Source organism: Coregonus clupeaformis, chromosome 25 (assembly GCF_020615455.1).
Source record: "Coregonus clupeaformis isolate EN_2021a chromosome 25, ASM2061545v1, whole genome shotgun sequence".
Taxonomy (NCBI): Eukaryota; Metazoa; Chordata; class Actinopteri; order Salmoniformes; family Salmonidae; genus Coregonus; species Coregonus clupeaformis.
In genome coordinates, this window is record NC_059216.1 from 5,217,765 (window position 1) to 5,233,962 (window position 16,198).

The 16,198-nt window shown below is 47.6% G+C and overlaps 1 protein-coding gene across 1 annotated transcript in view; it reads right to left on the minus strand.

Moving 5' to 3' along the window:
- syne2b (spectrin repeat containing, nuclear envelope 2b) overlaps positions 1-16,198 on the minus strand; it is a 152,433-nt gene that overhangs the window by 61,799 nt on the left and 74,436 nt on the right. The window contains 18 exon segments of the mRNA XM_045207412.1: positions 4,571-4,708; positions 4,870-5,016; positions 5,104-5,256; positions 5,471-5,584; positions 5,730-5,915; positions 6,126-6,263; positions 6,502-6,678; positions 6,800-6,940; positions 7,110-7,265; positions 9,050-9,209; positions 9,899-10,158; positions 10,466-10,666; positions 10,757-10,901; positions 11,069-11,403; positions 11,508-13,584; positions 13,755-13,996; positions 14,230-14,391; positions 14,642-14,839. Of these exon segments, the coding sequence (XP_045063347.1) occupies positions 4,571-4,708; positions 4,870-5,016; positions 5,104-5,256; positions 5,471-5,584; positions 5,730-5,915; positions 6,126-6,263; positions 6,502-6,678; positions 6,800-6,940; positions 7,110-7,265; positions 9,050-9,209; positions 9,899-10,158; positions 10,466-10,666; positions 10,757-10,901; positions 11,069-11,403; positions 11,508-13,584; positions 13,755-13,996; positions 14,230-14,391; positions 14,642-14,839 (5,130 nt within the window).

Here is a 16,198-nt window from a genome sequence, read left to right on the forward strand (position 1 = left end):
GAATCTAGGATATCCTCATCTCTAGAACTTTAATGAGTTTACTGTATCTTTGTGTTATATGACTAAATCTCAGATTACTTTAAATTGATGTCCCACTGCTTTCACAGGTTATAGGTTCACCAACTTTTAGAATATTTAGCTAACGTCGGTAAACTGAATGCATGGCAATATATACAGTATGTTGACAATATGACCTTTAATGATGGGTTGTTTGATGCCATATATATATATCTAAGTCTCTCTCCTATTTTCAAACCTTTTCTCCTTTTGATAAACCTATATCCCCTATGTTATAAAAATATATCCCCCAATACCTATCCCCTACTAATGTTATATACAGTTGAAGTCGGAAGTTTACATACACTTAGGTTGGAGTCATTAAAACTGTCTTGTTAACAAACTATAGTTTTGGCAAGTCGGTTAGGACATCTACTTTGTGCATGACACAAGTAATTTTTCCAACAATTGTTTACAGACAGATTGTCACAATTCCAGTGGGTCAGAAGTTTACATACACTAAGTTGACTGTGCCTTTAAACAGCTTGGAAAATTCAGGAAAATTATGTCACGGCTTTAGAAGCTTCTGATAGACTAATTGACATCATTTGAGTCAATTGGAAGTGTACCTGTGGATGTAGTTCAAGGCCTACCTTCAAACTCAGTGCCTCTTTGCTTGCCATCATGGGGAAATCAAAAGAAATCAGCCAAGACCTCAGAAAGAATATTGTAGACCTCCACAAGTCTGGTTCATCCTTGGGAGCAATTTTCAAACGCCTGAAGGTACCACGTTCATCTTTACAAACAATAGTACGCAAGTATAAACACCATGGGACCACGCAGCCGTCATACCGCTCAGGAAGGAGACGTGTTTTGTCTCCTAGAGATTAATGTACTTTGGTGCGAAAAGTGCAAATCAATCCCAGAACAACAGCAAAGGACCTTGTGAAGATGCTGGAGGAAACAGGTACAAAAGTATATATATCCACAGTAAAACGAGTCCTATATCGACATAACCTGAAAGGCCGCTCAGCAAGGAAGAAGCCACTGCTCCAAAACTACGGTTTGCAACTGCACATGGGGACAAAGATCGTACTTTTTGGATAAATGTCCTCTGGTCTGATGAAACAAAAATAGAACTTTGGCCATAATGACCATCGTTATGTTTGGAGGAAAAAGGGGGGGCTTGCAAGCCGAAGAACACCATCCCAACCGTGAAGCATGGGGTGGCAGCATCATGCTGTGGGGGTGCTTTGCTGCAGGAGGGACTGGTGCACTTCACAAAATAGATGGCATCATGAGGAAGGAAAATGTTGTGGATATATTGAAGCAACATCTCAAGACATCAGTCAGGAAGTTAAAGCTTGGTTGCAAATGGGTCTTCCAAATGGACAATGACCCAAAGCATACTTCCAAAGTTGTGGCAAAATTGCTTAAGGACAACAAAGCCAAGGTATTGGAGTGGCCATCACAAATCCCTGACCTCAATCCTATAGAAAATGTGTGGGCAGAACTGAAAAAGCGTGTGTGAGCAAGGAGGCCTACAAACCTGACTCAATTACACCAGCTCTGTCAGGAGGAATGGGCAAAAATTCACCCAACTTATTGTGGGACGCTTGTGGAAGGCTACCCGAAACGTTTGACCCAAGTTCAACAATTTAAAGGCAATGCTACCAAATACTAATTGAGTGTATGTAAACTTCTGACCCACTGGGAATGTGATGAAAGAAATAAAAGCTGAAATAAATCATTCTCTCTATTATTCTGACATTTCACATTCTTAAAACAAAGTGGTGATCCTAACTGACCTAAGACAGGGAATTTGTACTAGGATTAAATGTCAGGAATTGTGAAAAACTGAGTTTAAATGTATTAGGCTAAGGTGTATGTAAACTTCCGACTTCAACTGTACATGATACAGTTAGGGGAAAAAAGTATTTGATCCCCTGCTGATTTTGTACGTTTGCCCACTGACAAAGACATGATCAGTCTATAATTTTAATGGTAGGTTTATTTGAACAGTGAGAGAGAATAACAACAAAAAAAATCAAGAAAAACGCATGTCAAAAATTTTATAAATTGATTTGAATTTTAATGAGGGAAATAAGTATTTGACCCCTCTGCAAAACATGACTTAGTACTTGGTGGCAAAACCCTTGTTGGCAATCACAGAGGTCAGATGTTTCTTGTAGTTGGCCACCAGGTTTGCACACATCTCAGGAGGGATTTTGTTCCACTGCTCTTTGCAGATCTTCTCCAAGTCATTAAGGTTTCGAGGCTGACGTTTGGCAACTCGAACCTTCAGCTCCCTCCGAACCTTCAGCTCCCTGGCTAGGCCACTCCAGGACCTTAATGTGCTTCTTCTTGAGCCACTCATTTGTTGCCTTGGCCGTGTGTTTTGGGTCATTGTCATGCTGGAATACCCATCCACGACCCATTTTCAATGCCCTGGCTGAGGGAAGGAGGTTCTCACCCAAGATTTGACGGTACATGGCCCCGTCCATTGTCCCTTTGATGCGGTGAAGTTGTCCTGTCCCCTTAGCAGAAGAACACCCCCAAAGCATAATGTTTCCACCTCCATGTTTGACAGTGGGGATGGTGTTCTTGGGGTCATAGGCAGCATTCCTCCTCCTCCAAACACGGCGAGTTGAGTTGATGCCAAAGAGCTCCATTTTGGTCTCAACTGACCACAACACTTTCACCCAGTTCTCCTCTGAATCATTCAGATGTTCATTTGCAAACTTCAGACGGCCCTGTATATGTGCTTTCTTAAGCAGGGGGACCTTGCGGGCGCTGCAGGATTTCAGACCTTCACGGCGTAGTGTGTTACCAATTGTTTTCTTGGTGACTATGGTCCCAGCTGCCTTGAGATCATTGACAAGATCCTCCCGTGTAGTTCTGGGCTGATTCCTCACCGTTCTCATGATCATTGCAACTCCAAAAGGTGAGATCTTGCATGGAGCACCAGGCCGAGGGAGATTGACAGTTATTTTGTGTTTCTTCCATTTGCGAATAATTGCACCAACTGTTGTCACCTTCTCACCAAGCTGCTTGGCGATGGTCTTGTAGCTCATTCCAGCCTTGTGTAGGTCTACAATCTTGTCCCTGACATCCTTGGAGAGCTCTTTGGTCTTGGCCATGGTGGAGAGTTTGGAATCTGATTGATTGATTGCTTATGTGGACAGGTGTCTTTTATACAGGTAACAAGCTGAGATTAGGAGCACTCCCTTTAAGAGTGTGCTCCTAATCTCAGCTCGTTACCTGTATAAAAGACACCTGGAAGCCAGACATCTTTCTGATTGAGAGGGGGTCAAATACTTATTTCCCTCATTAAAATGGAAATCAATTTATAACATTTTTGACATGCGTTATTCTGTCTCTCACTGTTCAAATAAACCTACCATTAAAATTATAGACTGATAATTTCTTTGTCAGTGGGCAAACATACAAAATCAGCAGGGGATCAAATACTTTCTTCCCTCACTGTATAATATAATACATTATTCATAATTTCTTAGGTGTTCGTTTTGTCTTTGGCACTTTTGTCTTTGAACACTGTATGTCCCTCCCCCTACGTAATAGTGAGGCCATCTTCTAAAAAATAAAGAATAGTACAAAAACAAAGACATACTGAGCAGCTGAGTGAGGGTGAGACAGCTGAGTGAGGGTGAGACAGCTGAGTGAGGGTGAGACAGCTGAGTGAGGGTGAGACAGCTGAGTGAGGGTGAGACAGCTGAGTGAGGGTGAGACAGCTGAGTGGGAGTGAGACAGCTGAGTGGGGGTGAGACAGCTGAGTGGGAGTGAGACAGCTGAATGAGGGTGAGACAGCTGAGTGAGGGTGAGACAGCTGAGTGAGGGTGAGACAGCTGAGTGAGAGTGAGACAGCTGAGTGGGAGTGAGACAGCTGAGTGGGAGTGAGACAGCTGAGTGGGAGTGAGACAGCTGAGTGAGGGTGAGACAGCTGAGTGAGGGTGAGACAGCTGAGTGAGGGTGAGACAGCTGAGTGAGGGTGAGACAGCTGAGTGGGGGTGAGACAGCTGAGTGAGGGTGAGACAGCTGAGTGAGGGTGAGACAGCTGAGTGGGAGTGAGACAGCTGAATGAGGGTGAGACAGCTGAGTGAGGGTGAGACAGCTGAGTGGGAGTGAGACAGCTGAATGAGGGTGAGAGCTGAGTGAGGTGAGACAGCTGAGTGGGGAGTGAGACAGCTGGAGTGAGGGTGAGACAGCTGAGTGGGAGTGAGACAGCTGATGATGGGAGGTGAGTGAGACAGCTGAGTGGGAGTGAGACAGCTGAATGAGGGTGAGACAGCTGAGTGAGGGTGAGACAGCTGAGTGGGAGTGAGACAGCTGAGTGGGAGTGAGACAGCTGAGTGGGAGTGAGACAGCTGAATGAGGGTGAGACATCTGAGTGAGGGTGAAACAGCTGAGTGAGAGTAAGACTTCTAAGGCTTCTAAACTAGAACAGACAGCACAGTCTATGGATGCGTGTAGTCAGACAGGTACAAGACACTACCAGGTAAACACATGCTAACAAGATGTCAGACTATCTACATATGGGTGTCTTGGTTTTTACCCGACTCTTCTCTGTTCTCCAGCTGAGTCTCTGTTCAGGAGAAGACTCCTCTACGGTCATCAGTGAAGCTCCAGACTTCTTCAGTGCGTCTTCCTCCACGTGGACTATCTGGATCTGGCCCTGCGCCACTCCATTCTCCTGCAAAAACAGAATATCAATCAATCACATTTATTTATAAAGTCCTTTTTACATCAGCAGATGTCACAAAGTGCTTATACAGAAACCCAGCCTAAAACCTGAGGTTCATTATAGTGAGGAGATTACTCATGCAATGGTGTGGCTGTAGGGAATAATCTCACCTGTGCTTCCTCAGTGGCTGGTAATGTTGAGCTGGGCACAGAAACCTTCTCTGTGGAAAAGGTGGGTACAGTTGGGCTAGGTGCAGGGACCTTCACTGGCGGGACAGTGGGCGTCTGTTTCTTCACTATGAACTCCCCTGGAACCATCTGAAAATAAAGGAAAACATATTTATCCTGAGTGTACATTTGAGAAAGTGTGTTCATGTGTAGTGAGGAGTTTCTTTGCCCAGTCACCTTCTCCAGCTCCTCTAGCTGCTGTTGGAGCTGGTCTACTCTCTGGAAGACAGTGAGGGTCTCCTCAGCCTTCTCTGGCAGACACAGGCCTGGCTTACAGCTCTGGATCTCTGCTATGGTCGTCCCCATAGACTGGATCCTGTCCACACACACCTATATAAGGAGACACACACAGTGACTGACTCTGGGGCACAGGAGGGAGACCAGGGCCTGTATTCACAAAGCATCTCAGAGTTGGAGTGCTGATCTAGAATCAGGTTTCCCATTTGTTATTCATTATGATCTGAAAGTCAAAACTGATCCTAGATCAGCACTCCTTCACTGTCCCAGGGCTAAACATGCCAGGTACTCCTTTCACCCAGCTCACCTTCAGGCTCTCCTCTCTGGGGCTGGGGAGAGTGTCAGGGGACGATAACAACGTCCTGATCTCAGTCACGTCCTTCTCCATCGTCTTCACCTCTGTCTCTATAGCTTCCACCTCCTACACAATCAGAGATTAAACATTGAGCCATGCAGAGAGAGAAAGCGAGAGAGAGTGAGAGAGAGAGAGAGAGCGAGAGAGAGAGAGAGAGAGAAAGCGAAAGGAGGAGAAATGAGGAGAAGTGGAGAAAGAGAGGTGGACTCACGGCGGCGGCGTGGTCTAGCTGGGAGAGCGGAGCCACAAAGCCCTGCTGCACAGCGGCCACATGGCGGTCAGCCTCGGCCAGCAGCTCCTGCTGCGCTGTGATGTCACACACCGGGGAGATCTCCTTCAGCACGGACACAAAGCCCTGCAGAGTGATGCGGATCTGCTGCGAGTCATCCAGCACCATCTACAAAACAGAAGGATAGAGATCAGTAACATCTACAGGAGACCATAATCTGAACTATCTACAGTCGAAATATGATTATTCAGATAATATAGAGTAACCTTAACATTCAGTATGTGGTGATAAATCAAATTATGTTGTGCACTTCACTGTAGTACATTTGACTTCGGTGAGTGTAGGGAAAGTGTTTGGTAAGAGTTGGGCTGTACTGGCCTGTAGTGCGTGGACGTAGCTGGCCAGATCTTTGGCTGTAGTGTAGGTACAGGGAGCAGTGAGCCAGGACTGAGCCTCAGTTAGCCAACTGTTAGAGCTGTTGATCATCTCATCATGCTCCTGTAACCATGTGCTGATCTGCACCCAACACAAATACATAGTCAGTATTAAATCAGGTATAAAGTCATCATATACAAAAATCATAACATCAGACGTGATATCATCATCCACAAATACAAGTCAACCCTGATGTCATCAAATTAAAACATGATCTATCTATCACACACTATTAACACAGGGGCTAACACTACCCAATGGGGTTAACTGAACCTGTGACAGAGTAACCAGAGGGGTTCTGGGAGTTGTAGTTCCTCACCTTGCTGAGGAAGGCGGTCCTCTCCTCTGCCTGCTTGGTCATGTGTGAGTGGAGCAGTTGGGCCTCCGCCAGGCTCTCTGTGAGGACCTGGGCCTCCTCAGCCTGCTCCAGATCCTGCACCTCCATCTCCAACGCTGCCACACGGGAGTGCCACATGTCCAGCTCATCCCACACACGCTACACACACACACACACACATATGATCAAATGTGATAACACAGTCTCTTTCTGCTATGTACATCAGCCTGATAAACTCTGATCCTAGATCAGTTCTCATATCTGCTATCTTAGCACTCACCTTCTGTGTGCTCTCTGCCTCCGACAGAGAGGGGCTTCTCTGCTGCAGTTTATCCTGCACTGATCCCAGACCAACCTTGATCTCAGACACCTTTGCTCCCAGTCTGTGCAGGGGACTGTTCTTCTCCATTACTTCCCCTACCTGGTGGGCAGTCAGACAATCAGACACAAGTCGCGGAAATACATGCAGCTTGGTCATGACATTCATTGAAAATGAAATATACCAATATACAAATTAGGTCCTTACAAATAGATACATTACAATGCTACAAGCACAGGTAAAGGTTTCCTCAAGGTTTCAGCTACTGTACCTTCTCCTCTACTTCCTGCAGTGAGTGTGTAACTTCCTGTAGCGGTCCCTCTATCTCCACGGGAACCAGGGTGTACATGTCAGAGTACTTCATCCTCAGACCCTCCATGATGCGCTGCAGCACGGCCTTCTGGGTACACAGCTGGGTGTGAACCTCCTGAGGACAGAGAGAGAGAGGGAGGGAAAGAGAGAGAAAGATGGAGAGAGGATGAGAGAGAGAGAAAGCAAGAGATAGAAAGAGAGATGAGAAAAAACAAAGTTCAGCAAGCCTCATTCTACAGCACAGTTGGCTGGTGGCACCTTAATTGGGGAGGAACGGGCTCCTGGTAATGGCTGGAGTGGAATAAGTGTATCAAATACACCAAACTCATGGTTTCCATGTGTTTGATGCCATTCCATTCACTGCGTTCCAGACATTATTATGAGCCGTCCTCCCCTCAGCAACCTCCACTGTTCTATAGCCTATACCCTCTCTCTGCCATCATTATGTCTCCAAGGTCACAAACACACATTCATACATTCATTCACACACTCCATAGGGTCCATCTCTTACCAGACAGTATGTACAGCCGAGTATGTCGACCCTCTCTCTCTCCTCCTGGGCTGGTTTAACTAGCTCAGAAAGGCTTCCTTTTTAAGTCTTTCATTCCTGCAGCTACTTAGCATGAACCCTCTTCACCTCCCACCCAGCAGCAAACAGCTAATGAGAGGGTATTCACAGTCCTAATCCACAGACTGAACATGAACATGAAACGAGGATAGGACAAACACGACCAGTGATGCAGATGAGATACAGCACCACCTGGCTCTGAGACAGGGACCAGGGCAACGCCAGATAGGAAGGTGCATGTGTGTGTGTGTTTGTGTGTGTGTGTGTGTGTGTGTGTCAGGGAGGTGACATCAGTGCTGGTCTGAGACTGGGACAGAGGCACCTAGAGGATCCACTTACAAGGTGGAACAAAAAGAGGAAGGTATGGAGGGGAGCCCTTTCATAGACCCTCCCTGAGTAGAGGGGGGTGGGGAGACAGAGAGAAAATGTTGGACAAGACTCAGGTCTTTAGACAACACTAACACTGGTCCCCTCTCATCCACTGAGTAGCAAGACAACGGTTAGATTCAAATGTGGCAGTTTGTTGGGGCACTCTGTCACTGAGCTAACAGTCTCACTGAAGACCTTCATTACAACAACCTTCAACAACCTTTCAGCAGTGAAACTCAAAACCAACCGCCACATACAGTTCATGGTGGAATGATGGAGTAGGGAAATATATAGTACAGTCATATACTGTATAGTACAGTCATATACTTCAACTTGAGCTTGAAATCATTAATTCTATGAATTTCACATTAGATAAAACTGTGAACAGTGCAGTTTGGAGGAGATATTGTCGTTGTAAACGTTTCCTCTGAGTTGATCATTTTTGTTTGCAGAGTACAGACACAGCATTGTGTTGTGGGTCCAGGGATGGGACAGACCTACTCATTAGAAGCCCATTACTCATGCATCACTGTACAGAGGGGAGGGGGGTGTTCATATCTCAACTATGCACTGATCACTATTAAATATATTATCATTTCACAGTAGGCTATCCTATAATTTGTCAAGAACACTGAAACAACCAAAACCACCTCAATAAGCAACACACTAAATATAAAATAAATAAATATATATATATTAAAATATGGACAATTCCATAAAATATTGTAAATGACTGAAAATGACAAGTAAACAGTATTTTGTCATCAATTCTACTAATTGTAGACTACCGTATGGAGGATGATAAAAGCAAAGACCCCAAATTCGATGCTTCAACTGTGGAGCCTTTCAATCTGGCAATCTTAACTCCTGCATGCTGCTGAGAATATTTGCTCAATTTCTCCACTCTGGGTCCATTGTTGTCCACACAATGTTAAGGGGTTGTGAGACGGGGGGTTACCCACCTGTAGCTCATGTGTGCTGGGACACTGCTCCAGCTGTGAGAGGAGGTCTTCTGCAGACACCAGCCATGCCTTCACCCCACTCAGCTCCTCCCTCACCTTGTCCCTCTCCTCCACCTCCGTCCGCACCACACACCGCCCCAGCATGCTCTTCTCCTTCAGACTGTAGACACAAACAGACAGACAGGTCTATAGGCCACCAAACAGCTGGCTAAAGTCTTAGTTATATCACTGTGAATCAAATACAGCTAGCATGGTACATAACCAATATAGCACATTGTCCATTTAAAAAAGAGATTAAAAAAAACTCTAGTCTCTTACCTTGACTTCATAAAGCAAAGAGTTTCCTTTGGGCACTAAAGCTGACACCAAACTCAGGATGCAGAGCGTCATCTCAATTCAGGTATTTCACAACCTCTGTGTCTGTGATTGTCTATCTACACGGTACGCATGTGTGTGTATGCTGTGGATGACTGAGTGGGTATGAGTGTGCATCTTTCTGAGCTTGTTGTCCTTAGTGGAGAGGCACAGCAACCCTTTGCCGATCCACGTTTCCCAGAATGCTCATCCAAGTGTGAATGTGTGGAGCTGCTGGGAGATTGAGTCCCTATACCCTGCACTACCACAGAAACACTGACTGGTATGATCATCAATGCAACAAGTTTGGCTTTTAACATTTGTCTTAAAGCCTAAAGGTGTTAATTCATGCCGTATGCTGGCTGTGGGAATGTGTGTATTTGAGAAGTGTGAATTAAGTGTAATATTTGAGGCACCATACACTCAGCTCCTGAAACAATCCTACCAAACAATGTGTTTCCTGTCCTGTCTGTTGTATGGTGGTTGACCTCTCACCTGCCATAGCGGTCCTGCATGACCTGCAACTGCTGACACAGAGGGGTGGGCGGGGCCTGCTCCAGGTGGGCGGGGACGCCCAGCAGTCTGGCAATGCGGAGCTCGAGAGCAGAGAGAGCTCGGTGCTCACAGTCCAGCCTGTCCTGGTACTGGTCCCAGTACAACAGCAGCACTTGCAGCTCTTCCCCACACACCTTCTCCCTGGTGTCGTCTGGCAGCTCAGCCTCCACCTGCTCCAGCACGATGGACGCTCGCTCCACCTGAAAGGATAACAAGAATTGGAGTTAATGAGTCAGTCTGTAAAATGGCTGCTTCCAACCTGACTTTCTGTGCTGGGTGTGTAGGGAAGAGTGAGGTCTCTATATTGTGTCGATCATTGGCTGACAGAGTTTAGTAGATTTTATATCACAGGGGTTGAAAATAATTTAATTTCAACTCAGTCATTTTAGGAAATGTATAGCCATTTAGGAAATGTATAGCCATTTAGGAAATGTATAGCCATTTAGGAAATGTATAGCCATTTTTAAGATTGAGGTAGAGGTATCCAGTATCTATCGTGTAACTCACGCTCTTTGTAATGTCACTCCATTCGGCTGCCCTGTGCTTTGAGTGGGTCTTCAGATCGCGGGTGCAACGCTGCAGTCTTGCCACCTGCCTCCAGAGGGCACTCACCGCCCCCTCCCTGCTGCAACAGCAACCCTGCTCCGGGCACCACTCCCTCAACCACTTTAGAAGCCCAGTCACAGAGTCCACCTCCTCTGACAGAGCCTGTAAAGGAGAGAGTGTGGTGGGTAAAAAAAAAACAATTTTCTTAATGTTAACGCTATGAAAAATTAGTTTAGCATTCTTTCCCCATACCTTTAGCTTAGCTTGCTGGTCGGTGCAGTCTGTGAGAGAGCTGACTTTGTGAGAGTGACAGTAGGCGAGATGGGTCTCTGCGCTCTTTACACACTGGCAGATCTCCTCATGGCACTTTCTATACCTTCTGTGATACTCAGCACACCTACCAAACACAAGCCACACATCAACCAGGCGTCACATCAATAAGACTACTACAAATGGCATTAAGCATTAGGTTGGCTTGACTTGGCTGTTGAGTATGATCAATTCACTAACATGACTGTATCTAAGGTTAAATCTGGGCCCTTGACTCTAAGAGACAGTGTCTACCTCTGCAGGGCCTCCAGTTTGAGCTGGGCCTGGGCCTGGACGGTGGACATCCGCACCAGGAGCTGGCTCAGCACCTCCCCCTGTAGACGCTCCACCATCTGGGGAGAGAGGTAGTCATGCTGGAGGGCCATGGTCTGGAGCTGGCTTATATGGGAATGGAGCTGCTCCTCCATGGATGCCAGGGCCTGCTGGATGTCCCTCAGCCTCTCAAGACAACCTCCGACTGGGCCCAGAGAGGGAAGGAGCAGGGCCTCAGCCTCCTGGAGGAACCGGACAGCACCACTCACAGCTCCAGTGTAGTCTCTCAAAGTGTCCCGTGCCTGGGAAACGCTCTCCTGAAAAATCATCACAATTTTTTACATTAATAGTCAATTACCTTTTAAATTAATAGAACATGCATTTAATATGGTTTTGACACCAAAAACAAAAAACAACTTGCCATTCGTAAGTCACATTCGTTCAGGATTGCATTCTTCAGGTCCATCAGGTCACTATACTCCTGGGATCCATCATGCTGCCCAGTTCCTTTCTTGCGCTCTAGAATCTCCAACACCCTCAGTCTGCACTCCACAATCTTCCGCAGGGTCACAATCCTCCTGTGCTCCTTGTCGATGGCTTCCTCTGTGGGCTCCACTTGGCGTGGCTGCTGCAGCTCCCGCTGGATGTCCCTGAGGAAGGCCAGCACAGCTCTCTGCTCTGACTGGAGGTGCACCTCCTTCAGCAGGCCCCACTCCAGGATCTGGATGTTGTTGATCACAGTCATCTCCCAGGTGTGGAGGCTCTCCAGGTTCTGCTTAAGCCTCCCGTGCTCTGCGGTCAGCTGTGAGGGATAGAGGTCCTGGGAGATGTTCTGCAGCTCATCTGCAGCCTCCTCACACAGTCTCTTTATCAGAGGGAGCTGGGTGAGGATGACCTGACAGATCGTGTACCCCTCCTCCTTCCCCCTGTTCTCCTCCTTGGTCTGGAGGACCTGCTCCTCCACATTTTCGCGCAGGTCCTCCACACACTGCCTGAAGGTTAGGTACCTCTCGTGTTCTTTGGCCTTCATATTCAGCGTGCTCATTTTCCCGTGCAACTGGGAAATTACACACAGCAGCTCTTGTTTCTTCTCCTCAGGGATGCAGGGCTGCAGCTGGACCACCTGGTACTTGTGCTCCATGATCATGTGTTTAAATGGCTCCATGGTGCTCAGAGTCTCCCTGGTGACCGGGAACCTGTGTCTGTTCAGGTCCACCAGCATCTGTCTCAGGCTCTTCTCCACCGTGGTCACCTTCTGCCTGGATGCATCCTGAGTCTGAAGGAGTTCCTCCAGCTCCTGCTGGTTAGCTTTCTCATAGCTGATGATGCTATTGATGTCCTCCTGGAGGTTTGTGAGTTTGTCATTGAGGAGGCAGTTCTCTGTGATGCTGAGCTCAGAGGCGATGTCTCTGCTCCTCATGAGAAGAGCCTCGGACACAGCAGCCTGTTTCTCTGCCTCTACCATGGTCTCCTGAATCTGTCTGACCCGGCGATCCAGGTCTTTAGAACTCTGGCCCTCCCCCTCTCCTCTCCTCGAGGCTTCTCTATGGAGGTGACCCACCACCCAGGAGTCCAGGTCTGCTATCTGCTCTGACATATTCTCTCTAGTCTGCAGGCCTGACTCCATCTCCCCCACAGCCCTGGCTAGCATCTCTGTGGTGGACCTGGACAGACTCTCCAGGCTGACCAGGGAGGAGTGCACCATGGGGACCTCGTCAGCCTGGTCCAGCTCTGGGAGCAGCTCCTCCACCTCCTCCACCAGGGCCTCCAGCTGGGCCTGCTTGGCCGCCATCTCCCACTGCAGCTTCTTCAGGTCTTTGATCTGCCGATGGACCTCCTCAGGGAGCAGGGCCACCTTCCTCCTCCGGCCCTCGATGTCGCTCTCCGTCTGCTTGGCCCAGGCAAAGGCGTCCATCATTACCTTGTGAATCTTACTCATGATAAGGTTGTCGCTGCAGGGGGTCTGAGAGGACACCTGCTCTCCAATACGATCCAGCTGCTCCTTGACCTGTTGGAGCCCCTTTTCTATCTGCTTCATCTCCTTCTCCCACTGGGAGCTATGGGCCAGAGCCTCTGAGCCCTGCTGCAGGTAGAGGTATCTCTGCTGAGCTGCAGTCAGCTCAGCATTCACCATCATCAGCTCCTGGGCCCTCTTGCTGTCCCACTGGATTGTAGGGGAATGGGGTGAGCCCATAGCCTTTCCTATGGTCTCCAGTTGCTCCTGAAGAGAGGAGATCTCTGCGAGAAGGCTGCTGGTTTCCCTGGCGTGGCCATTGACACAGTACAGGGTCTTCTCTGCAGCTCTCTCCAGTGATCTCCACTCTTCCTGCAGGCCTCTCTGTTGGATCTGTGCAGCAGCTCGCTCTGCCTGGTTCAGGTGGGGGGACAGCTTGGTGAGGGTAAGGATCAGCTCCCCCAGGACGGTCCTGTCCTCCTCCATACCCCGCAGAAAGGAACGTAGCTCCTCAGCTTCTGCTGAGCTGTTCTCCACTGGAGATCTGCACACAGCATGGTAGAGGGGCGTTATTTCTAAAACGGAGAATTCTAGACATATTCTCCATTATTCACTAGGCAGTATGACCGTTAAGTTGTACTGTGAAATTATAAAATGCCTAATATTCATACTGATAAAAACTAAACTATCAGAGACTGCATTGACAACACTCACGTTGTGAGGGCCTCCAGCTCTGCAGACAGTTTCTCCAGAGTGGCCTTGACTGTCTGTGTCTGCCTGTCCGCCTCAGTGACCAGCTGCAGCTGGGCCTCCTTACAGTGGACAACAGCCGAGCCATCCCACACTGCAGCGCCCCACTGGCTCTCCACATGCTCAAAGGACTCCCGGTCTGCAGCCTGAGGCTCTCTGGGCTGGGAGAACACAGACACCTGGGTCTGAGCAGCCTGTCTGCACTCCTGGAACCACAACATACAAAACACATACTCAATGGCATGTTCACTCTAGGAATAATGATGAACTGATTCAATAGGACAGACTTGAATAGCTTATAACTTAAATATCAACCTCTGTGTTTCTCTGAGGAAGGACATTTAAATGGATTCCTATTGTGAGTTGAGCTGTGGATTATGTTGTGGGTTTCTATTGTGCGTTGCTGTTGGGTTGCTGTTTATTTTGGCCTGGCTCTCACCTCGGCCTCCTCCACCTGCAAAGCCATGGCTACAGGGCTGAGGTCTGCAGGGCGGTTTCTGCAGCCCTGTACCCTGACCACCAGCCTGCTCAGACGCGCCTGCAGGTCAGCCAGAGACGTGTCCAGAATCCTCATGGGGTCCTCCCAAGGTTTAATCTGGGGCTACACACAAAGAAACAGTATGATCATGTGGACAGTGAACAGTGTGGCGCTTCGACAAAGATAGAGATGCTAATAATTCAACCTATTGTAATTGTTCTTGCCAGGGCAATTTTTTAAGTGTTCTGACACTGTATAACTGCTCACACAAACGTTCAAATATCAGACACATTTCAAACCCTAATACAAAGCATTACGATCACAAACTCAAAAATGTGTATCTGCAACTCTGCACAGTAACCTTTGAGTGTACCTTGATTAGAAGGCTGTTTGGTCCAGTTTGTGACAGGCGCTGGATGTCAGTGAAGATGTCCTGCATGGTGGGTCCTTCTGGTACTGCTGGGGTCTCATTCTTCACAAAAGGGGCTGGGGTTAGAGTCTTCTTCTTCACAACAGGGACTGCTGCCTCAACAGGAGCTGCTGGCTTCTCTGTGCTGCACACCTGTTGCTGCTATGAAAATCAAAATAACAATTAACCTGTGAATGAATAGCAGGCTTCCAGGCATTCACCAAAGCCTACGTCAAACCTGTGGTGTCAAAAACCATGGTTGGGAGCGGTGAAAAATAATACTCCCCACAACAACTCTCCCTGCAGTGAAGTGAACACTAGAGTAGGCAGGATCAGTGTTTAATCTTTCTGCCTATGACATCAAAGAGAGTGACATCATGAGAGAGGCGGGCGGCTCACATTCCTGTCCAGGAGTCGTGTGTTCCGTGCAAACACAGATAAATCCCATATATATACAGTGAGGGAAAAAAGTATTTGATCCCCTGCTGATTTTGTAAGTTTGCCCATTGACAAAGAAATGATCAGTCTATAATTTTAATGGTAGGTTTATTTGAACAGTGAGAGACAGAATAACAACCAAAATATCCAGAAAAACGCATGTCAACAATGTTATAAATTGATTTGCATTTTAATGAGGGAAATAAGTATTTGACCCCCTCTCAATCAGAAAGATTTCTGGCTCCCAGGTGTCTTTTATACAGGTAACGAGCTGAGATTAGGAGCACACTCTTAAAGGGAGTGCTCCTAATCTCAGTTTGTTACCTGTATAAAAGACACCTGTCCACAGAAGCAATCAATCAATCAGATTCCAAACTCTCCACCATGGCCAAGACCAAAGAGCTCTCCAAGGATGTCAGGGACAAGATTGTAGACCTACACAAGGCTGGAATGGGCTACAAGACCATCGCCAAGCAGCTTGGTGAGAAGGTGACAACAGTTGGTGCTATTATTCGCAAATGGAAGAAACACGAAAGACCTGTCAATCTCCCTCGGCCTGGGGCTCCATGCAAGATCTCACCTCGAAGAGTTGCAATGATCATGAAAACGGTGAGGAATCAGCCCAGAACTACACGGGAGGATCTTGTCAATGATCTCAAGGCAGCTGGGACCATAGTCACCAAGACAACAATTGGTAACACACTACGCCGTGAAGGACTGAAATCCTGCAGCACCCGCAAGGTCCTCCTGCTCAAGAAAGGCCATATACAGGGCCGTCTCAAGTTTGCCAATGAACATCTGAATGATTCAGAGGAGAACTGGGTGTAAGTGTTGTGGTCAGATGAGACCAAAATCGAGCTCTTTGGCATCAACTCAACTCGCCGTGTTTGGAGGATGAGGAATGCTGCCTATGACCCCCAAGAACACCATCCCCACCGTCAAACATGGAGGTGGAAACATTATGCTTTGGGGGTGTTTTTCTGCTAAGGGGACAGGACAACTTCACCGCATCAAAGGGACGATGGATGGGGCCATGTACCGTCAAATCATGGGTGAGAACCTCCTTCCCTCAGCCAGGGCATT